Source organism: Etheostoma spectabile, chromosome 17 (genome assembly GCF_008692095.1).
Source record: "Etheostoma spectabile isolate EspeVRDwgs_2016 chromosome 17, UIUC_Espe_1.0, whole genome shotgun sequence".
NCBI classification, from domain to species: Eukaryota; Metazoa; Chordata; class Actinopteri; order Perciformes; family Percidae; genus Etheostoma; species Etheostoma spectabile.
The window spans coordinates 15,370,415-15,395,036 of NC_045749.1; the positions used below are offsets into that span (position 1 = coordinate 15,370,415).

At 37.3% G+C, this 24,622-nt stretch overlaps 1 protein-coding gene and 1 long non-coding RNA gene across 3 annotated transcripts in view; one reads left to right on the forward strand and one right to left on the reverse strand.

The window, feature by feature from the left end:
- Positions 1-23,955, reverse strand: part of wdr27 (WD repeat domain 27) — a 40,605-nt gene extending 16,650 nt beyond the window's left edge. The window contains exons 1-21 of one of the 2 annotated variants that reach the window (XM_032540651.1): positions 23,811-23,955; positions 22,981-23,122; positions 22,502-22,626; positions 22,157-22,270; positions 21,974-22,025; positions 21,561-21,631; positions 21,343-21,457; positions 21,072-21,168; positions 19,348-19,439; positions 19,085-19,149; positions 18,339-18,451; positions 17,264-17,337; positions 13,018-13,087; positions 12,722-12,790; positions 12,529-12,632; positions 11,466-11,555; positions 10,229-10,350; positions 8,145-8,278; positions 7,657-7,754; positions 6,701-6,822; positions 4,359-4,456 (exon numbers count right to left, since the gene is read on the reverse strand). In XM_032540651.1, the coding sequence (XP_032396542.1) occupies positions 4,359-4,456; positions 6,701-6,822; positions 7,657-7,754; positions 8,145-8,278; positions 10,229-10,350; positions 11,466-11,555; positions 12,529-12,632; positions 12,722-12,790; positions 13,018-13,087; positions 17,264-17,337; positions 18,339-18,451; positions 19,085-19,149; positions 19,348-19,439; positions 21,072-21,168; positions 21,343-21,457; positions 21,561-21,631; positions 21,974-22,025; positions 22,157-22,270; positions 22,502-22,626; positions 22,981-23,083 (1,928 nt within the window). In that variant the 5' untranslated portion in view covers positions 23,084-23,122; positions 23,811-23,955. Of the gene's footprint in view, positions 1-4,358; positions 4,457-6,700; positions 6,823-7,656; positions 7,755-8,144; positions 8,279-10,228; positions 10,351-11,465; positions 11,556-12,528; positions 12,633-12,721; positions 12,791-13,017; positions 13,088-17,263; positions 17,338-18,338; positions 18,452-19,084; positions 19,150-19,347; positions 19,440-21,071; positions 21,169-21,342; positions 21,458-21,560; positions 21,632-21,973; positions 22,026-22,156; positions 22,271-22,501; positions 22,627-22,980; positions 23,123-23,602 lie in introns of both variants that reach the window. The other variant, XM_032540650.1, reaches the window with a different exon arrangement.
- On the forward strand, positions 20,980-23,609 carry LOC116704909 (uncharacterized). Its single transcript, XR_004335808.1, has 4 exons — positions 20,980-21,201; positions 21,329-21,470; positions 22,206-22,250; positions 23,004-23,609. It is a non-coding gene; the product is annotated as an uncharacterized LOC116704909 (long non-coding RNA).
- Positions 23,956-24,622: the final 667 nt, after the last annotated feature.

Here is a 24,622-nt window from a genome sequence, read left to right on the forward strand (position 1 = left end):
CTTAGATGAAGGATGGCCCCCTTGTGCAACTCAATGCTGTTTCTTTTGGTTTGCAACAGCGTGTAATGTCTTTACAATGCCACTAACAGCTAGCTGAGCTAGGGTCTCTGTATGGGCTGGCATGTTGGCAGGGCTTCAACAGGATATGGTGAGAGCATGTCTTTGACATTCACATGCTAATGTCATTAAGCTAGACCAAAGTAGGTCATATTCACTGTACTGGTAATAATAAAGACATTTGATTTACCCAGTATAGCGAGCAAGTTAAATAAAAGCAAGCAACAATACTGTTGGTTGTTGTTAATACTGTGTAAGAAAGCTGAAATCTATGGCATGTTTTTATTTTTTTTATTTATTGACATTACTGCATTTTGTAAGGCATTCCTTTCATTTTTCCAGTATATTGCAACCGTCAGCTGACTACGCTGTCTGCGCATAAAGCCCTCAGAAGAGTAAATTACAAAGTATCGCTGGCTGCACCTCATGAGAGTTGGTTCAGCCAAAAACATAGTGTCCTGACAATGCTGTACAAATGGCAACCTGACTGAAAAGAAGAAGAATAAGAATTAATACTTTGCTAAAGGGGTCAGGAGGCAAGACAACCCATAGCCTTTACTGTGAAGATGATTGACTTGCCCTTTGCAAAAAGATACTGAAAAAGAAAATTGTTTGTAATGTTTGAAACAATTTCAATTTCATTGAAATACTTATGTCCAGGTTAGTTTGAATTTATGAATATACCCAACAGGGTCATATTATCTCCTGTGTGACAGCTACTCATGAAAAACCTCTTATCATTTTATCATAGCAAGAAGAATGAGAAGTATCTGTTTCCAAATTTCCACTTGTCCATCTGGCCATTCAGGTCTGCAGCAGCGCTGACACAAGCGGCCATTATCACACTGATAAGAAGCAGTTTAACAAGTTGGAAAAAAAACTCATCTGGTGTTTTGACTGAAACAGCAGAAATGCCGCCACCGCCACCCCCACCCCCACCCACACCCACACACACACACATTCTCCATGTTGTGTGAGGGATGTCTATCCGGCAGTTGCCTAATGACTAACACAGACTGACCTGGAGGGTCTGACATTCTTAGGTTGGAACTATACGGTTACTGAATCCACGGGTTATTCAGTGTCAGTCATCAAGGTAATCAGCAGGCTAATCATAGCTATTTATTTGCAGCCAATATATTTCACCCACTAAGGTGAAATCTTGCTTTGACTTGTACTATTTGATTTAATTTAATATAAATGCATTATTGATCTATTAAGTCACAGCATTCATTTATCAGATGATGGAAATTCCACCAGATTCAAGAGAATACATCACTGGACTAAAGAGAAACATCTGTTCTCTCTATGTTTAGAACCACTATCTGAATAGGGCTCATTTGAAACTATGCTTAATATTGCAGTGTAGAGCCATAAACTGGAACCTTGCACACTAAATCACATCATTTGTAAATACAAGGGGTGAGAGAACTTACCTTGCCTATAATTATTTAAGTGTTGCAGCTGTTCATAAACTACTACTACTATGTACTTGCCTATAAAAAGTAAAGGTGATGATTCCCTAAAAAGACTGCTTGATTGTTTTTATGACACAAAAGACTGGATGGGTTTAAACTTTTTACATTTTATTGAAAGTAAAACTGAAGTCATGATATTTAGACCCAGTAGTGCTCCCAACTGGACCTGGGTGTCTGACACCCTATATCAAGTCCACGGTGACTAACCTTGGGGTTAAAATGGATAGTGAGTTTAAGAAGCAGATCAATTCCGTTGTAAATCTAGTTTCTTTCAATTCAGGCTGCTTACCAACCTGAAGCCATTTTTATCTTTCACTGTTTTTAGAGGGTTATACATGCTTTTATTATTACTCGCCTGGATTACTGTAGCGCTTTATATATAGGTATTAACCAGGCCTTCCTTTCCAGATTAGAAAAGGTTCAAAATGCTGCCGCTTGACTCCTTACCGGCACTTGAGATTGAGATCCCATTACACCTGTTCTTGTTTCCCTTCATTGGCTACCGGTTTGCTTTAGAATACATTTTAAGATTCTGTTGTTTGTTTTTTAAATTTTTTATAGTCGAGCCACAGCGTGTAATGCTGACTTACTGAAGCCGCACACTCCTCTGAGGTCGTTAAGGTCAGCTGACTAGTTACTCCTTGTTGTCCCTAGAACGCGGCTCAAAAATAGGGGAGATCAAGCATTCTCAATCGTGGCCCCAAGGCTTTGGAACTCACTTTTATTAATTGGCCTTTAAACCTCCTTGAGAGTTGTATTCTGCATATTATTTTTCTAGTCTGTTATTTGTTTTAAATGTTTGTCTTGTTATTCACGTATTTGTAATCATGTTAATGTCCAGTACTTTGGTCAACCTGGTTGTTTTAAATGTGCTTTACAAATAAAGTTGGATTGGATTGGATAAACCACTACCCTTAAAAATCAATGTTTGTGTTGTCTGAAAAGGAAGGAGCAAGAAGTGCTGGGGATTCTCATGTGACAGAGTAAAATAAAATTAAGATTGAGTTTCAGAAGTTTCCACTGTGGGAAATGTACATTCCCCATTGTGGTTTTTCTGACGGAACACAGTTCTGACCCCAAATTTGTCCTAACTTAGAGTTTCCGTCAATGGAGTTGAGTCTAATAAAAACACTGTTCCATTAATTGTGCTGTACAGTGGCTATAGCCATATTCAGTATCACCATGGGTAAACAAATGTAAGCTTTTATCCAGACAGTTAATCAATCTTTGTCAACATGTTTTTCTATTCTATATTAAGGCTATGTAGCCATTCAAATAGCTTTGATTTTTACATGCTGAAGTTCAGAGATATTTTCTTCTGAAACGTCTGCCACCTGCCCAATATAATGAGAACATTTTGATTATCTTTCTGATGCACAAAGCATCAAACAAATTCAGGGGCCACTGCTCATTCAGACATTTCATTGAACTGATCCCAAATTTCAAGTATTCTCATGAGCTTCAGAATACTATACTAAAATTATGCTGTTATTACACCGTAGCAACTTAAATATTTTACTTATTTAATCGATCAGAAAATGTATTCAGTATAATGCCCCAAAGATATGTTTTCCACAACTGATAAACATTTCTTCATGCTCTCGTTGTGAAATCCTATACAAACAGTTTGAAATGGTTGCTTAAAGAATTGTTCCATTTAGAAGAAAAGGCTACACTCAATACAATCAAATGAGGACCTTATGCAAGCTTTATTAATCAATGTTCCAAGAATTTTTATATTGCCTTATTATATCATGAGGAGATTCTGATGAACATAAAACCTGGAACTGACTTAACTACTTCCATTAGCGGCAAGTCTCACAAAGGAAAAAGAAATGTATTTATTTAGGGGAGCTGTAACTCTTTTCGTGGTTAGTACTAGCTACAGAACCAGACACATAAGGTTTATCAAAGAGGGAAATCAAATTAAATTAACAGGGCCAATAGATAAACCAAAAAAAGAAGCTAAGATGCTTCTGCATATTGCTTTCATACAGCCATATGTTTCACTTCAGAGAAACTGCACCTGCGAAAGGAGGCTTGATGACAGCTCTAAGAACCAGGAGATGACCTGGAAACCAGGCACAAATATTTATCAGATAGAAATAAGGTTTTGATTGAGTCTGGGATGAGGAGTTAAACATGGAAGTAGTCTCAGACATGAAAGAATGAACTTATTAAAAAATGCCTTCACCGGGCCAAAAAGAACATTTTGAAATCCAACAGAGCCTACTTGAATTATCTGCCTTATATGGAAATGATACGAAGGGCCAAAGAAATATATTCTCAGCTACGTACTTTGGAAATTGAACAATTGCAATTCAATGATTAACTGAGGTATGTTTGTATAAGAAACAATGTTGATGTAATTGGAATATAATTTGGAATTGGAATGTCATTTTGCACTCTCAGGAAACCCGAGGTTAAGACTGTAAAGCCAGCACAAAAACAAATGGGATACAAATGATATAACAGTTTCATTAATGTTACTTATCACTGTACATGTAATATGGGCATCTTTCTGCAAGAAAACAGGAAAAATACATAAAGTAGATGATTATCATGATGATAACCTGTATAGAAGTTGTATACAGGAGATTCAAATGCTCAATCTGAATTCATGGGAAAACACTATTATTTCACGATGAGGGAGTCATTTCAGAATTTTATGCCGGTTGTTTCGGATAGCTAGCACTACTTGCCATGTGTCCAAAATGTCATAAAAAGCAATTGTTTTGGTTAAGTAGCCATACACTTCTATATTGCCTCCAATGTTGTGGTCATAGGTTTAAATCCAACAGAACAGACTATATTAAAACCAACCTCAGTGTACGGAGGTCCCAAATCTTCACACCATCTGTGACTGCACTGGTAAGGAAGAGGTTGTATGAATCCGGCGCTTGTGTGCTAAACATGGAGCCCTGTGAAAAATACACAAAAAAAAGACTAGTCAGTTAATTCATGGCTGAAATAAGTTGCAAATCAGCTTCTCTTTTTGTCCAGTGCTGAAAAGGTTTGTTGCTGTTTATCCTGTAATTGCAAATAGTTGTCTTAGTATTATTCCAGGTAGCATTATTACTACCTAAAAGTAGAATGTGTCATTAACAATGTGACAATCTAAGCACATTTGGGCTAAAAGGAATTCTCCTTCTAGTCATTTTTCATCTATTTATATATATAGATTTTCCACTGCCCATTTATACATTTATTCCATATATGACAATTCACACCAAGTTTTCAGTTGATACAGTGGAGAGTGTGTGTGTGTGTGTGTGTGTGTGTGTATGTGTGAGAGAAAGAGAGAGAGAAAGAGAAAGAGAAAGAGAGAGAAAGAGAGAGAGAGAGAGAAAGAAAGAGAGAGAGAGAGAGAGAGAGAGAGAGAGAGAGAGAGAGAGAGAGAGAGAGAGAGAGAGAGAGAGAGAGAGAGAGAGCAGCTTTTTTGTTTAGATTTCCATTAGAAGTGTGAGAATGGGACTCTGAGAGGGCATTTCCAGTTCCATTTTCCGAGAAGTTCTCAGCTCTGATTAGTTCCAGGTGAATTTTTGCAAAAAAGGCAATGGAAATTTGAAGTGGGAAAAGCTGCTTCACTTGCTGAGGTTCCTGATGTTTGGTCCGCTTCGAGACGAGAAAGCAAGAGGGGTGGGAAGGGTAATGTTATGTGTACAGTCCCCAGGCAGGGGCAATCCCTCTGATCCGCAGGTGTTAACCTTACAGCACCCAAAAGGCCCTTGGGCACCCAGGCGGAGGACCCCACATTGACGCAATAGCCAAGCTTTAACAACACACTGCAGGCTTTCCACAGTGTATGGCACACAATAGCTGGCGTGACAAAGGGCAGGCACCTCTGGGTTGAAGGAGTATAGACAGCTGCGTGTTGAATGGGTCGATGCATTTCATCCGTGCCACTAGCTGCAGTGTGTCCAGCTAATCCTAATATGCACAGGTCAACATGCAGAAAGTCAATACCCCTAGGTCACTGGGTACAAGTCTGTCTCTCACACACAATTACACACTTTTCTGTGCTTCAATAAATTATATAAGCATCTATAAGATTTCCATATTTGTATTATCAAAATGAATGTCTTTGTTGCTATTACAAAGCTGGCAAATATTAATATGACTACATATGGAGAAAAAACTCAGAAATTCACTTTATTGTAAAATGTAATGTGATAGCTTCACAGAAATGTAAATAATATGCAGAAAACCCAGACTTGAATGCATTCATGTATTACTTTATCTACAGTGTTCAGTGATGCAGTATTGCATTCTTTATAGCACTATAATGGATGTGGATACAGGCCCAGGCTGTCTACTTGTTAGACACCAGCAAATTGGGCCCACATTAGTCCAAGACAGTGATGTGGGAGCAAGGCCACATAAACCCAAACTGCATCATGGAACAGCATTACTCCAAGGCTACTATCCAGCATGGAATCTCCTTCTGCCATCTCCTATGGCAGGCTTAATCCTGATGCACCAGGGATTTACATTCAAACACTCAGCAAGATGAATGATACTGATGATGGCACGTCCTGTCTGTCGATCATGGAAACTTTTGGGTAACCATGACATTTTTTTTTAACCATGACCTTCTTTACTCACACCACAAACACTTTTATTCCCTCAAAGACGATCTGTGTCTTATTCGTGCAACACTCATAGATGTCTTTTGTGAGACTATAACATCTGCCAGATATTAGACCCTTCAAGAGTAAGACGGAAGATGGGGATCACAATTGATGCAAAGCCAAGCAAATTATTTGCTATGTGAGTAAATGTCCCTCAGTCTGCCTGTGGAGTGATGAGATGTCTTTGCATCTTTCCATTTACAAAGGTTACGTTTTATAGTCTAACTACAAGAACTTATATTTGTGACTTTTTTGAAAACAGTAAAAGTTTGTCTTATTCAACATTATTTTGGCATCGGTCACAACAATAGGGGTTGCTTGCTCAATGGTCTCCAGTCTTACTCTACACTGTACTAAACAATTTATCTCTGAAGAATCTACGCATAAAGACCACATAGTGGACACGTTTCTTGTACTGTATATCACTTACACATGTGCCGTCATTAACTTTACATCTTAATACAAATATAGTAAAGAAAATAATACCTATTTGACCAGTCGTTTTTTTTTACAGGGACATTTAAATGGCCTCACCTTGTTCTGTGTAATGCAGTGGACAGCTCTGCTGTGGGCATCAGGGAGCGCTGAGGCAACTGTACCCCTGTTCATGTCAAATACTTGAATGGACCGATCTGAACCACACACCAGAACGATATCTGAGACAGCTCTTAAGGAAAGTCATACAGTTTATTATTTGAAAACTATAGCCTGCAGTAGATGAGATGTGTGATCTCTAAGTTTCCATTATGTAAAGTGTTCAAAGTAATTCTTCTAGGACAAAACAAAAATCATATCTAATCAATAACTAAAGAATGTCAACTTCCCCTCATAATTCAGGGGCCAGAAAGCCCTAGAGCAGCACTTGTGCTGGCCCATGTACATAATAATAATAATAATAATAATAATAATAATAATAATAATAATAATAATAATAATAACAACTTGTATTTATATAGCGCCTTTCATGAAACACAAGGATACCTTACAATTGACAATTACTATGGCTAAGCTTAAGGAAGTTGTAGGCTGTGGTAAACAGGTGGTGTTTCAGGTTGTTGTTTTTTAAATAACATAGCTGAATGCATCAGTTTGCTTTCTTGCAGATAGCTTCTATCATTGTTTAATGATACACAAATGAATCCTTAATCAACATAGAAAAACCAGACAAAATATTAAAGCTTTTTTTTTTTTTTACTGTAATCCCTCTATATTGATTTCCACTCCCAAGCATGGTGGTACAAAATAACAGGATCTCACTCATTCTAACGCAGCTTACAGTAGATTTACTGGAAAGTAAATGCACTGTAAACTCTAACGAGGGGCCGGAATGCAGACATTCCTGAAAAATTAAAGAGACCTAAATGATTTACAGGTGAGTAGGCAGTGGAAGCCCTAAGGGAACATGTGTTCACTTTTCCTTCCACAGCATCAATAGAGTCTAAACTATAAGACTTCCAGCTGCAAGAACAATAATAACAGGAAAAAGATACAAGAGAAGAAATCATTGATTGAAGACAAGGCAGTGATGTCTGTTGCTGATGTCGTTGTAATGCATCTTGCCAATTTGATGAGACTCCGCTGCTGATATCTGAAAAGAAAAAGAAGACGCTGCATCATTTTCTAAACAAACACAGATGAATATATGATCAATATTTTAACATAACCAGTGCACACCTATCATTCTTCATCTACTGTATGCCTGAGCTGTACAGCTTTAGGAGAGAAATTTCATTTAAAAAATAGACCACCAAAGTCTATGATAAGAACTTTGTCTGTGGCAACGGTCTGTTATACAGAAAAATCAGACTTCCATGATTGACCAATCAGAAAGAAGTATTCAACAAGGCTGTGTAATAATGAAATGTAACAACTAGGATGTTAATATTGTAGATTAATGGATGAGGCATTGCCAGTGCTGATTATTGTAGATTTCCCATTCCATGCTGAGCTGTTCTTTATAATAATTAATTGTAATTACCTTTTTATGTCATCATGTGTGATGTCCACATTATATAGGTACAAGTAGAGAGAGGGTCCAGATGCCAAAAGCAGAAATTTGTCGAGGTAATAAAACTGAGCACTTCTAATGGGTTTGGAGAACAAACTGTCACCCTAAAGAAGGAAGAAACAAGGAAAAAAGATAAATCTCTAGGAATCAGAGACATTCATGATGCAAGAAAATACATTACCAAAATAAAAATATAACCTTATTTAAAGTAAGGGCATGACTGTAAATAATACATTTTAGTAATGACTCTTCTAACTGACTCTTTTTTAATCATTGGGAACATCATTGATGATAAAAAAGAAACAAAGAAAACATAGTTTTGTCTAAATACGTACAGTACTCCATATTGCCTGATGGTGATTTAAAGAAAAGTCAAGGCTGAATTCTTTAAGAAATAAAAAGCTGTAATAGTTTTGTACCCCGCTTTAACTTTTTATTGTTCAAAATGGAACATATGACAACCTCAAATGTGATAATCTGCACATAATGTCTGTGTTATCCCATTAAATCCAGGAGATAAACACTTATGGGCACTAATGGTAGACCATGTACATCTTGAATGTTTGCTCTAACGCTCATCCAACATCTAACATCTCCTCATTTTGTCTCTTTAAAGTTCATAGAGAAGTTCTTCACAAAATGTTGAAAAAGGGACTCAGAGAAAATCTGTTCCAAAAAAGGAGGTAGTGGACTCAAGAAATAGATTCCTATATGCATAACCAACCTTAAGTCTATCAAGGTAGAGGTCGCTAAAAGATGGGCTTTTCTGTCAGATTGTTTTCGAGTATCGAGTCTAGATGTACTTATGTAACAACTTATCTGACCTCTTAAGGCTTCCAATGCCCATATATTTTAAGAGCACTATATGTGGTCATTTGCAGTTACTTCATTCTAGAGTTTTCAAGTATACCTCTGCAAAGGTATTTGTAATTCTGGTTCACCCTGACAGAACGCTTGTTCCTGAAATGACTTTCATTTGTTGCCAAGTTCTTTCATAAGAACACCAAGCAGTCAAAGGCCAAACTCAAGACAATATCATTGAGTGGAGCAAAGCAAAGATGGTTAGCATCAGCTATGGGGAGACCCCAGATTTTGTTTGCACTTGGCACGGGGAGGTAGACACACTTTTGACTGTCCCAATTAATGCAACACTCCATGAAGTGAAGAGGGTCTGCATATGATCAGAGTTTTGGATGCTCTGAGTCCAGCAGATGCTTTGAATGACAAAGTCACTATCTTTGAGCCAAGAAACACACAATTTAATCATCCCAATTAATTTTGCGTTTCATTTAAATTCCATGAGGACATAGTTATTAGAAAAGGAAAAAGTGAATGAATTAGGCAGGTTTTATATCAATATGTCAAATGATACAATTTGACAGTATACAGAAATCCCCCTGCAGAAGCTCTGTTACAAAGGTGTGCCAGTTTTCTAATGCATTACAGACAAAACAAATTAGAGACTTTTCATCAGCATCTCTTACTGTACCCGCAACACCACTATATAATATAGTGCGCCCATTCCATCACCCTTGATACACAAATCTGTATGTAACTTAATCACAGATTCCAAGCCTGAGACATTCTACGTTGAAGGCATGTTCTTGAGAACAACCAATGAAAACATTGTGGATACAGTAGCTAGAAAACACTTTTTTTTTTACTGTCATTCAAGTGTGGCATTGTTGCCGCATATACTGCACTACACCGCAAATAGGGGCAAAATCCTTCCAGCAATCCTAGCCATCGTTGAAGACAGGAGTAAGAGGGAAAAATGTGTCCTGCATGTGTCTGTAGTTATTGGGTTATACTTCTAAACCAAATTGAGTTTTTTTAGGACATTTTTGCAATATGAGGTCACTCTGGCTCTTCCTCATTTTTTTTTATGGTTGGACTTAGAATAATAGTTTTTGAAGGTTTGTTAAGGACTTAAGGTAGGGAATGTAGTGCTAATGATTGGGGTGATAAGAACTGAATGAAATATATAAAAAATGGAAGAAAAAAATACATACAGTAGGTACAAGTGTGTGTTAGTGAATGCATGGGACATTTACCATGATAATAGCAGGCTCCGGGCTGCCATGGGTCCAAATTCGTAGAGACTGGTCTTCTGACGCACTCAACCACCACTGTCTGTTGAGGCTCCAGCTCACGCTGCTCACTGGCTTGTCATGCCCTGCTTATAAAGAGAGGTTTGAAATGAACCTGGAAACAGTCTGTGGCTGCAACATTTACTTTTATGGTTGTATTTAGAGAGTCAGGCAGAGTGAAGAGGCACACGGTGTCTGTGGTCACCTCTACTTCTTATCTCTGCTACCCCCTTGTGTAGACTCAGTTCCTGCTGCACTTGAGCCATCAACAGATGCTTGACATGGATGGATATGCTTTCTTTGCCTGGCAGTTAACTTTACTGCCTAGAATTGCTGGGTGGCAGACATAATTGAACGCTTTTGCTAATACTTTAATTTTCAATACTGTGTAAAATAGTAAGAAACTTCTGACCTATTTGGTCTCAAAAGACAATGTTCCCTTTTCATCTTTCTTTTTTCTATTATCACCTAGGTTTTTTAGTAAAGGAGAATTCTTTATTTAGAATAAAGTAAAGTAAGTAAGTAAATATTTGGGTTTGGGGAACCGGAGGGTCGCAGGATCAAGTCCACATACGGACCAAAGTATGGTGGTGGACTGGTAGCTGGAGAGGTGCCGGTTTACCTCCTGGGCACTGCCAAGGTGCTCTTGAGCAAGGCACTGAACCCCCAAATGCTCGGTGCGCCTTTCCATGGGCAGCCCCCTCATTCTGACATCTCTCCATTTAGTGCATGTATAAGTACTGAGCATTTGTGTGTAATTCAGTCCGTTGTGTAATGTGTGTAATATCAACAGAGTGTAAATTGTAATTTCCCCTTGTGGGACTAATAAAGGACACATTAATCTTAATCTAAATTTTCCTTAGTTGTTTCATGGATTTTAAGCCATGGATCCATTTCAACATATGTTAATCAGAATAACTCAAATCTTAACTCAAATCTGAGTTAAGGATGCATTTCTTAGTATTATCATCCTCTTCAGGGGTAAGACATTAACCTTGGATTGCTCTAAAATGTAAGCATAATTTGTGAGAAGTCAATTAATAAAATGTTATATTAAAACTGTCATGAATAATGCATGAATGGTTCATCCTTTTCAAACGCACTACTGAAAAAAACACTTAGGTGACAGAAATCAAATACTGTATAACCTAGACTTTTTCAGGGATGGATGCTTCATGCACCTCATACACTACTACTGCACCTGTGTAGACAGTTGGATTGCCAGCAAGAGAGGACTTGTACAAAAACACCGAGCTGTCGCCAAGACCACACAGGACTTGTTTTCCGTCACCTGGGAGAAAAAAGGAAACACAAAACTATTTGATTGATTTTTTAAGGACTCAACAGACACTTTATTATCACCAAAATAGGGGTAATAGAGGGGAGGTGTTTTGTCTGAAATAGGAACATTTACATTTTAAAATGTATATAGTTCTCTGACAACAACAATAAACTGATCTTAATTTATTACCAATCACAATTCATTAATGATTGTTTAACCTGAAAACTGGATGCATGTGGTATATAACTTTTTCTGTTCCCTATGCTTCAATCTCTGTTACTGTTGATAAACCATTACAAATTCAAGCTGCTACGAATTCAATGCCCTCATGTTGTAGTATGGTAAAGGACCATCCTATGGCCCTGACACATGATCAGACAAAAGAAAAAGGCAGAGAAAAAGCACTCAAATGGCAGGAAATGCAAAACACTTAAGAGAGCACCCGCCCATATGACTGTGATAGTCAGATGGTATAATTGCATATTTTAGATGTCCTTTTAGACTTTGCATTGCTCCTTGGGAGTTCTTTGTACTGCCCTGTTGATTGAACAGAAAAGCATGTAGAATAATTGGTATACTTATTTATACTGTAGTCTAACAGCAGGTGTAGAGAATGTGAAGTTGTTGTTGTTTCCGTTTACCTGGGCCTGTGTTTTTTCTTCCCTTCTCCATTAGAATATTTTAAAAACTATTTGGCCAAACCAAGCAAGATAAGCAGGTAACTAGTGTGGCACAATTCAACAGAGCATGTCCTCACAAGATGGCGCCCCAGTAACCAAACTTTAACACAGCTTTACGTTAACATAACATTTTCTTACGCTGCCACCTGGTTGAGACGCCAAAACACTTCAAAGTGACCGATACTGTAATACAGCTATACCAAATGCTATGACAAACGATCAACGATCAGCAATCGGCGGCAAAAGAACAAGATTGGGACATCTCTAATTATTATATTATGTTTTACATATTTTGGTCTCACCTGAATATTGAAGGCAATGGACTGGCTTGTTGACAATGCTAAGATGCATGTGTGGAATAGTAGGTGCTGCACTGTCTGCTGGATAATCTCTGAGGAGTAAACCTCTAAATGACATAAAAAGTATGTTTTTATATCAAAAACAACATATAAAATTTTTTCTCAACATTGTATTATAGTTGATGGGACGGCTTACGTATTTTTGTTAGCTGTTTTAGAGGAAGGATTCTTCTGGATGTTTGTTTTAGGTGAAAACATAATACTTCTGAAAAGCAAGAACAAAAACAAAATATTTCTGTGATGTAATGAATCAATTTATTTGATTCATTACATCTCATTTCATACTGTATTTTTTGGATTTGATTCATTGCACATTTTCCATTTTACAATCCTCCACTCACTTGAATCTAAACATTCATTCTTACCATCTGTTTTGGACAATGCAGCAAACTGTTATTTTCTTTAAGGCAAAAAGTTACTCGGTGAACCTACCTTGGGGCACTAGTATATCCAGATGACTTCACTTTGGAGTGGAAAACCAGAGGCCGCTCCTTTATTCCTCCTTTGAAAAAACAAAAGACGGTCCATTAGACACACACTGACAAACACAAGTACGTTTATGAGTATTAATTATCTACAGTATGTATGCCCAAAACAAAAATAAAAGATACTAAAAATAAAGATTTTATTCACAAATGAGCATATGTTACACTATGTGTTAAATGTTTAAAGGGAAAATGACTTCTGCTCATTATTTTCCATAATTAGGATAGAACTACTCATTATACTACAGTGGACTTTCATGATTATACTAGGAAAGGAAGATACAATATTATTGGGTGATCACTCCGTGCTGTGAGCAATAAGTGCATCAGCCACAAACTGTAGGATGGTTAATTTTGTTCCCTGTTTGCTGTCAGTGCCTTTACTATATTACAATGAACTCACTTTTTCCACAACCATTAACATGTGTGAGGATTTCCAAAAACTGTTCTCCTTTCAAATACAGGCAAAGCAGAAAAAGTCACATCATTTCTGAGGACTAAAGTTGCATCAGGAAAAATGATACTGATTTGGTTTATAGCATTGACTCAACACTAATTAATCACCTAAGCAGACATTTCCGCAGGACTTATCTAATATTAATTTATCAATGAATTTATTAGCACAACAAAACTACAAACTACAAGTAAACCTGGGCAGGCAACTGTGTTTGCGCTCTTGAGATACAGCTCTTGATTTTGTTTAGTCTTTGCAATAATATATTTTACACAGCTATTGTTGACTCTGCAGTTCAGTGACGGATATTTATTAAACATGAACTTAAAAAAATTATAGGTACTGTGGTCCAATCCGGTCACACAGATGTGTTTATAGCAGCAGTTTATTCTCTATATGTCAAAATGACAAAAGGTATTTAACTTTAAATTTTAACTTCATGTTAAGAAAAGACAGCAACATCTTGCAGTAACGTTAGCAATAGACATAACAAATGTTAATAGTTTTAATTTGCTAATACATAAATCAAATTACAAACACTGAACAGCTAATTACAACTATCATTTAGTGTTTGAGTTCTAGGTACTGTTCATCAGTTGTCCTTCTAAGGCTCTTGGACAACTCAGTGTAGGCACATTTCCCAACACAGTAATACATTTAATAAAATAAAAAGAAGCACATCTGGAGCTCTTTTCAATCCTCTCTTATCTGGGAATGCTTTTTATCTTTGATCAGCATTGCCAATGTTCACCCCAGTTCTGGCTTGTAGGATATTTTCCAGTAAAGTACATTTGACAACCTCTGAACAATTATTTGGATCCCTTTTTCTTGGATTTTGAAGTGAAATGTGAGTTTGTCTTAGTACATTTTGTTTTGTATCTGTCCAGCCCCAAAGGATAATTCTGTTGATACTATTAATGCTGTGTTAGTTCTGTGAAAGCTACAATCTTATATTCTGCCTTAGTTCAACCTCTCCAAACCTAATTTGGAGAGGCCTTCATTGTACCAGATGTTTACAAACCAAATGTAAAAGCTTTCGTGAGCCTGGTATTTAACTTAGGTCAAATTAGTACTGGTGGTATTATATCAATCAGCAAAGAGAGTATAGTAAAGTACATAACAAATGTAATTTTTCAGCTTGAGAATGAAAGGTCTTGTGAAACTGGTTGCTCACATGTAGCACCTTCCTCCATCCCTCCACTGCGTGTCATGTGAGGACATACTGGAAGTAGCACAGTATAACAGATTATATGCAGGAAACTAAGCATTTTACCCCAGAAATCTAATGACCTGGCAACACAATCCCTTGGCATTGCTCAACAGCCCTATTAACCTCCTATTGATATATAATGGTCATTTAGTTTTATGGGGCAGTAAAAATCTCATGATTTACGCTGACTTTACACTAGATGCTATTTGAAGCAAATTGACAGTTTCAGACAAGTTTCCAAGTCGAGTCATATCCGCGCAAAATCACAGCTCCTTTAACAGCACTTATTATGTAAGGCTAGCCTAAACTGTGTTAAGTATTACAGTAAAGAAAAAGTGTCAGAATATTGAAATATATAAGTCTAGCTTAAAACATTAGGATGTTTAGCTGCAGATGCAACAACCAAAGGAGCAATCAATTAGTAATGTTACAATAAGGATCTATCCGCTGTATTTAGGTCTGTACCTGTAGGATTAAAAATCCCAATTGACAATGATTTGTTTTACAGTTTGGGTTGTTTGCATTAGAAGGTACCAAGCTCAGCCCAGCCTCGGAGTTTATTCTAAACCGCTAACTCCTGGGAAGGGAAAATTCAGACCTCCCTTTGAGTTAGCTGTTGAATGTGGCCCTAGAAAAATAAATAATTCAAGCTTCTAAAATGAATCAACCATAGCACGTATATATGTCTCTAAGATATTATTTTGACTGTAACCAGAATCTCTGGTACAAGTTATTGCCTTACTGACCGGTGAAAAGTGGGTCACGCCGTAGGAGAAAGGAGCATGAGCACAAATAAAAAGATATCAGAGGCACGGTAAGAGACGACTAAGGGTCTGACAGTCATAGAAATCCTTTAGCACCTAAAAAATATGCTGGCAATGTGGAACATGTGTGTAGCATACTGGGGGAATGTGCAAAGAGAGCAAAGAATGTACTACATGTAGTTTATATTAACCACAATATCAAACTTGAATAAAGAGCTAGAGAGCTAGTGAACTAGATTCACTAAACAATAAGGTACTCTGTACTGTAGTTGCTGTAAAGCAGTGACTAAGGGAACAATAGCACAAAACCTGAATCTTTCATTCAAACTGGACAAGGCAAGATCTCACAGGTCTCTGTGTTCCAGAAATTATTTTCCCCATCTCACTCTACCCAAAACTAGCAAAAGAGCTCTACAAAATAGGACTGATGTTGATGCTCTATGCCATGTAGGCTGATGTCTTGCAGCAGTCGTTCAGATGATATCGTAGCTGGGCACCTAGTATTTTTACATAAATCTAAGCTCTCTCTACTTTTGACATTTTAGACATTGGTGACATCTAAGCACAAATGAAGGCAACCTTTTTGTATAAAATGACATGCTCCTGACAAATGAAAACATTGAAATGTTAGTCAATTTCACAACAGTATGTATGTTTATGTTATTACGGATTTGATCATTTTTTTTGGAAAACTAAGCCAATTGCTGCTTTAGTAGTCCCCTGATATTCTAAATATAAAACAACTTCATCCAGGCAACAAGTCTTAGACAAGTGACATCATGCAAAAATTGTTGGTTGCTGATTATAATCATCTCAAAAAGCCATGAGGCCTGGTTCACTTCATGATTCCCGGTATGCTGTGACAACGAATATCTAATCTGCACTCACAGTTCTTTAAAAAAAGCTGCATCAGACTTGTGCCAGACTTTTTAAATGGAAGAACATTTTCCTTTCCAGGTATCACAACAGTTTAAGGAGTAATTTGTATACAATTCTGCAAATATCCTTAAAAATAGAAAGATGCATGGGGGCGGCACGGTAGGTTGCACTAGTCAGTATGTGTTCGCGGTTTTTGGTCTGACACTGCAGTCACGCAGCACCTCTGGACTCCACTGAGAATCCCCTACATAGTCTGGCACTGGCAGCTCCCTTCACTCCAGCTGTGGTGGGCCTGGGTAATACTGGCTTCCTCAGCAGTAACTCTCTGTAAGAGCAACATGTAAACCACAGTATCGTATGTCTCCAGCTGAATAGTTCCAAGCTGCCAGATCCTAATGATTCACCAAAGAACCACCAATAGGCTCACTTTCCCTAAGAATTCCACTACCGCAAAAAGGCAACCGTACAACACTGAGCTAATTAATGAGAATGTATCAATCAAAATGTGTTGTACTTTTACTGTTGAATAATTTGAAGTACCTACATATGTGGCAAATAAAAAGTTAAGGGGATTTCATTATTAAGTGCCATATCAACACCCCCCACAATGCAAAGCATGGCAACTTTTCCATCCTCTATATTTACAGATAATGAGGAGGTTCTCAGTAGCTCCTGTAATAGTCAAACAGACTTTCTATAAACCTACAATAAGTACAATTTAGTAAAATCGTCTGTGTCCAAGCAAAACAGACAGCGAGCCAGACATGGAATGAACTATAAAATTGGTCATAGTTTTAAAACCCAGAGTCATCAAACAGCAGTAGTTCCCTTTTTATTTTATGTGCATGTGCAATAGTGCGAGTAGGTTGAGTCTTCAGATGCTGACCTTTCTTTTTAGGATGCTCGGGCATCTTCTTCTTTAGCTCGGCATTTAGAGGAGATTCCAGCAGTAGAGGAGAACTGATAACAAGGGAGGGGTGAAATGGGGGGAAAAAGTTACTGGAAATGAAGGAGCAAAGCATTTTCCAGTGTTGTGGATTATTATTACTTCTAATTGTCAGTACCATGATATTGCTGACCCATGACAGATGGCAAGAATGGTTATAATATATGTTAATATGGAAATGTCTGAGTCAGAAAGAGTTCCAGGCAGGAACTAAAAAACAGACCACACTTAATTGTCCTATTTCTGGTGAGGTCAGGTGACTAGTGGCTTAGAGAAAGAAACAAAACACACTGCACACTGCACTGTTTTCGCAAGTTTTAAGAAGCCATGATTGTGCTTCAGCTCATAAATGTCAAATTTCTTAGAGCAGAAAAACACATAACGCTGATGAAATTATCAGCATTTATTATTGCTGCTGGATTCTGTTTAATGATCATTTATGGAGGTACAGGTAATACCTGAATGAAATGAATTCCTTCCCTGGAGGACCATTTTTAATTGTTGGCATTCATAAAGCGTTATTGTGAGAGTAATAAGTATGATGTTCTGGATTAAGAGTACATCCAGTAGGGAGAGCTTTATAAAAACTTAAGCAGATTTAAAAGCTTACACATATAAAAAAAGTTCACAGAGGTTAGTCATTCACTGAGCAGAGCAGTTCCAGGCTGGGACCAAATGATAATGTGAGCTACAGAAAAGCAATTGTTTTCTTTTACTGTCTTTTGTAGACTGATTCATGAAAGATACTAATACCAATGAATATGACAGAATGACGAAATAGAATTTTAAATACAAGCAGCTGAGATATATTCTACGGTATTCACAGTAGCAGGTACTGAATTAAAACCTGGGTTCTAGCCTCTGCGTATACAAGACTATGCCAGGTGTCCCCGAGCAAGATACTGACTTTTTACTAACAGAGCTGATTTTTTGCTTTGATCTCTATATTGAAGTTAATATACCAATATATACCAATGTAGCATCACCAAATATTTGCCTTTATCTCCAAGTTTACCTCGGGAATACCGAAAAGCCTTCCCCACGAGCCCAGGTCCTCTCTAGGTCACACAGATGTAAGTCCAACAGGACCACACCTGGAGTGAACAAAGAGCTCACTAAAAACACCATCTGTGTGACAAGGAATTCGAGAAATAATTCATATTAAAACAATTGTATCACTCCATAATTGCTTCAAAAAGAAAAACTAAAAATATACCTTCACAGATAATGTTGACAAAAAAAATAGAGACAATGGTAAGTCAGGGTGTTCTACCCTGCCCTGTGACATACAGTATAATTGCTACCATAAATTCCAAATAGATCCAGATCAAATCAAATCAAAGAACTTCATTTTTCCTGTGAGGGAACTTCATTTGTGGTCAGGCACATTCAGACACAACACAACAATACAAAGTCAATCATTTTAACCCAAGAATAAATATACTTCAAAATACTACAGCCCGGAGCGTAGGAGTAGAGGGGTGGGTAGGGTTGAAACCATTTTGATAACTTTGTCAATAACTTTGTAACCAACACACATTTAGTGCTAATTTAAACATATATGGATTGATTTCAGTGGTTCATATTACAGTGTACTTTTTTTTAATGAATTTGTCATTTTTATGTGACTTTTATCATTATACAAGCACCCTTTAGTCCATACTATATCATGGGCCAAATCAATGATAAAGGTCAAGTTTAAATAATAATTTAGTGCAACATCTTAATGTGGTTCATCAAGATATTATTGGAATTACTCACAGAGTTATCCCACCCTGGAGCGATTGACCATGACCCAGCCATTGTGATGCTCAAATTGGGGTAATCTAGAAGAGTGGACATCTGTCATGAGTTTGGTGTCAGTAAATTCCCTTTAGAGTTTGAAATCAATCAGTGTTTCTTGAAACGAAAGATAATCTTATAGAATGTCTGCTAAAGTACAGTTATGGTGCACTAGTTGTGCATACACTCTTAAACATATTACAGTAGCATTCGGAGAAGTCACACCACCACCACCAGCCTACCTTTAAAATATAGTGCTTTTAGGAGTTCCGAGGTAGCCAGATCCACCACGTACAGGCAATCAGAGCTTCCAATAAATAACCAGCTGTTGTCCCTGCAGGGGCCCACACGGAAAAGTATTGAAAAACAGTGTTACAGGAGTTCTCTTTTTTCAGATCATTTGGGGAAAGACAAAGTAACCACATACTAAAGAAAAACATACTGATGTGATGGCTTGGCAAGGCATGCACACCATAGGACTATAGGTTTTTATTCAAGTTTCCTTTGACTTCATGTAGTCTAAACTATTCACACCCAGCAAGATGGAAACTACTACCACACAGTGTAGAAGAAAGAGGAAGCTGAGTCTAAAGGATCCTTTTTATCCACTTCCTGCAATGAGCTCCATGCTGAGGCTATAATACTGTTAGACAGATTTTACATTTTAGTGCATCATTATTTTCATGCTGAGCATGTGCTTACTGAGGATGGAGACAATTAAAGCCTTTGCGTGTGAGGTTTATATGATTATTGCACATTAAATTGTTGTTTGTAGAGTAGCGTTTTCTGCTGTAAGCCACAATGTTTCTGTTTTTTTACTCGACCACTGGGGCGCCAAAGTCAGAATTTTAAATTCTACCCATAGTGGCTTTGACATACTAATATTAGCAATGGACCCGATGACTATTTTGACACATGAGAACTTAAAGCCTGCCGGAAGCCAGTAACCCTTCCAGCTGCATATTTATCTCAAAAACATTTTTTATTTATTAAAGCCCATCAAATGAAGACTAGCAAAACAGTGGTAGAGTAGACAGACATCATGCAGTTAATGAATAACACTATACGCTCAAGAGACTGTCAAAAGTAAAGATGATGTACTGTAACACTGCTCTACGGTCATGTGCTTTGCTTCTAGCAATAAGGAATTATTGTTCATTTCATTCCAGTGGTCCACAAAATACACAGAGAGTTATGTCTGTGCTTTTTAAGTGCTTGCTTCCTACCATAACATCAAATGTTTTAACAGGCTGTAGCAGTTTGTGCTATGAGCCTGCAAAGTTTCCTGTGATGTGTGAAGTTTCCTGTGATGTTTCCTGTAACTGCATGGACACGTGCAGAAAGTAGCCCGCAAAGATGTGGCATTTATTCCAGGATTTTATTTCCAGGCGTTTGTGACAGTATGACATCTATATGCTAATGTTCAGCTATACAACTATGCCACTTTGTTTGAATTGCTTGTGTAGTACTTTCCTGGATCACGTACAATTTTTACCTTGTGGAAATAAGCTCTTGAGGCCACAGTGTTGACAGTATCATGTCTTACTTCAACATTAATATTCCTTGTCACAAATGAGGTAAAACAGTTATTCTTCCGAATCAAGTCCCATTTAAAGGTCCATTAATCATTTTTGAGTACTTGAGAGTGAGACTGGTCTCTATGTTGTCTCTATGGACAATGTGATTTCCCCCTGGCTTTCTCTATAAATACACCTACCGTGTAAATGCTTATCTAGTTCTGCCAAATTAAAGGAAATGCTCCTGAAAGTAAAAAATCAAGAAGTAAAAGCCTTCAGCGTCAGGTTCTCACTTCTGCAATACCCCAGCTAAAGATGGCCAACCTGGTATGCCATTAGCTCACTGCTATGTCAGCAGTCTTCTGTGGTCAACCCAGAAATCAAATACCTACTATAAACACTTCACATTGTTTATGAATAATATTAAGATGAAGAGGATACTCACTTACTTTTTATGCTCAATACTGGTGTCAACGGATGAGTTACATAAACCCAGGACAGGTTTGGAAATCTCCACTTCATCTACAGCTGATTTTTCTGCGAGCCCTGGAAAGAAAATATTGATATAGTAGTGTCAAGGTAATTAATTCTAACATATTTTCTCTTTTGGTGATTTATCTGAAACGTGGTATGGGATTTAGGCATTTGATCAAAAGCATCCACGAAGCCAGTACTAGATATTCTCCATCATTGTTTTGTTTGACAGATCAGAAACAACACCTGCTTGATTGCTCACAGTCCCTAGGCGCATTTGATGTCTTTTTTCCATGTTCTGAAGGTCCATTTTGGTAACAAGGTGACATTTGTGGTCATCAGTGAGAGAAAAGCACCACAGCTAAAACAAACAGGTACAAGTGGGTTACACAGCTTGTGGAATTCCATCATCTGAAAGTGATTATGAGGGTATGAGGGTTAGGCTGTGTGCCTCAGTCACTAACCTGTCCATCAGTTGAGCCAGTGATAATGTGCCTGTTCTCCTCTAAGAAGAACACACTAAGCAGTGGAGAGGCTAAAGAATAGAAGAATTTTCTTTAGGTACGTTTGCAGAGAATATGATATTTTTAATCATTTTGCAAGGCCCTGACTCCTCTACAGCTGCCACTATAAATCTACTATTTTTTATTTTTACTCATAAAGTTTAAAGTGCTTTTATTCAAACCATTTGGATACTTATTTCTAATTTAGATAGATCCTGATTTTAAACAGATCCCACTAATACATGTGACACTACCATCTCTACTGCACTAAGTTAAGAACTAAGGCCTCTCTCTCCATCAATGCCAATGAAAGACTAATGTTGTAGACAGGGATATTAATTTGTTCCAACCAAATTTTAAAAGTAATATCATACCTGAAAGCACAAAAGACTGGTAGGAAACAGCTTCCGTTTTTAAATCCCACACCTGAACAGAGACATGGTAAAGTGCCTTGTAGTTATTCAAACTCAATTACAGTGTGTTTAATATTTGGTATTTGGTATAACTCAAAAATGTGATAATTTTTGTCTGATCATTTGTGAATCCTAAGTCAGTACCTTAAAAGTGCGGTCCTCTGATGTGGTGACAAGAATGTCTTTGTTCCAGGGGCAGAACTCCGCTGATGTTATCGGTCTGAGGTGGCTGGTCAAGGTAGAGATCACTTCCTGTCTCTGATGTGGAAAGCAACAATAAAACTAGATGATCTGTGATGGCAACTAAACCACCACAAATACACACTATTACACATCTTTTATTAGCGATGTGTGTGGTGATGTACATACAGTAAATCATAGCAGAGTAATACAAAGTACAGTACTTATGTATAGCATTTGTAATCCCCGTAATGCAGCGAGTGTATGTGTGAACCAAGTGAAACTTTGAAAATGTGCATCATATTATACCTTTGAGCTGAGAATATACACAGTTGCTCCCGAGCATGCTGCCACTCGTTCGTCAGAGAAACAGAAAGAAAGATAGACGACTTCACCCAGTAAAGACCCAATAACGGTTCCAGCTGCTACTTTACCTGCAAACCAATCAGTTAGTTAGTTAGTCTGATTATATTCAGAGCAAATTATGTTCAGGGAATAGTCGACACAAGCGACCTGTCTAGTATGATTTCACTAGATGACAGACTTGTTAAAATTTTCACTCGGGAAAATGATGCTACTCACGGTACAGCACATGATATGATATGTGCCACAAGGTTATACACCATAACTAAGTAGGGAATGAAATTGGTAGGATGCTATAATGATGGTTATGATGAAAATATGTAGTTCAGAATAAACAACACTGAACATTAAAGACAACGGACCAAACTCAGACCAGGGGAGCAACTCTTTATAGCAATACATTGCAATCAGAACTATTTCCTTACCCTCCTTTGTTCTCCTCTGACAGAGTTCAATATCCCAGACAATGATGTAGTCGGCAGAGGCAGAGCAGAGGAGAACAGGTCTGCTTCCTTTTCCAAAGGTCATGGCACTGATCTCACCGTGGTGGCCAGTTAACAACAGTGGCTGTGGTCAAACATTTCAATTCAAGTAAAATATGCAATATACTGTAACAAATGTATGGCTCTTGGATGATAATATTAGTGATTGACATATCAATATTGACTTTCTCCATCATAAAAAAATCAATATAAATCACATTCCTTCAGTGTAATAATAATTTCATTTTACTAGATTGTGGCCGATTTGTGCTAATACAAAGTAGCTACTTTTTTAATTACTTTTATTTAGTATTTTTAAATTAAAATGTTTTGTAACATACAGAATTTTGAGCCTATCGTTATACAAGACCAATAGGCAATAGCTTATGATAAAAATAAAAAAGGAAAAAAGGCATGTGCAGATACAAAATACACTAAGGACTAGCTAATACACAACACAGAAATCAAAACGTTAGCTAGGTCACTGTGGTTTGACAGATATTATAAATAAAATAACAAGTAAAAGTTGTTTTGTGCACACAATAGCAAAACTTTGATGACAAACCTTATGGTCTATGTCCATATTAGTGTAAATCAGCATTTTCATGCCGTCCAGGGGTATACCACAATATGATCGACAACATGCGAGCTGTCGGTGTGACAGAAGTCTATCACAAGTTAAACTGAGCTTTTCGATCACCATCTTTGGTTTGAGTAACGTTACCTTAACCGTTGGCTAGCACCGCCAGCAAATATAACGCTTATTACTTCACCTTAAACGTGGCCAAGGAGTCATCTTTTACTACATGATGTAACGTAACTTCAGCTATATTTTCTTTATAAACAGTTACATTACAGGTGATTTATGCTAACTTTAGTAGGAGAGGGAGTTTCTTAAGCGCAGAACTGAAGTTACAGGTAAACAAATGTTGCGTGTTGCTATGACACCGATACTACATCCGTTACATAGACAGTGAAAGACCAAGCACTTTTCCGGTAATAGCTGAGCGTTACTGCGCAGCCTCCAACTGAACTTGACGACGTAGTAGTGACGTGGGCAACCTGTCTGAAAGCTGTAAGTCTTCTGGTAGCTGTGCCAAGAGACATTTATAGAAGAATAGAAGAATGCCTTTATTGTCATTATACACAAGTACACGGTACTTGTGCAACGAGATTAAAGCAATCCCTTTGCAGTGTTGACACAAAAAAAATATAAGAATATAACAGTATAAAATATCAAAAATATAAAGTCAAAGATATAAAGTGTAGTGACTGTCAAGTATACATATATAAATCAGCTTGAATAAGCATAGGTAAGTGTTAACACTCAATAAATAATATTGCACAGTGATGGAATGAAATGATTAAGTACTAATATTAAGTAAATACATATTGCACAGTAATGGAAAGGTTAATGTATTAAATATTGCACTGTATGAAATGAAATTGCACAGATTCCAGTGTCCTATGAGGTATTATATAACAGTAACAGTATAACAATAATATTGGTATTATATAATAATATTGTATAATAATATTGGTATTATATAACAGTAACAGTATAACAATAATATTGCACAGTCGG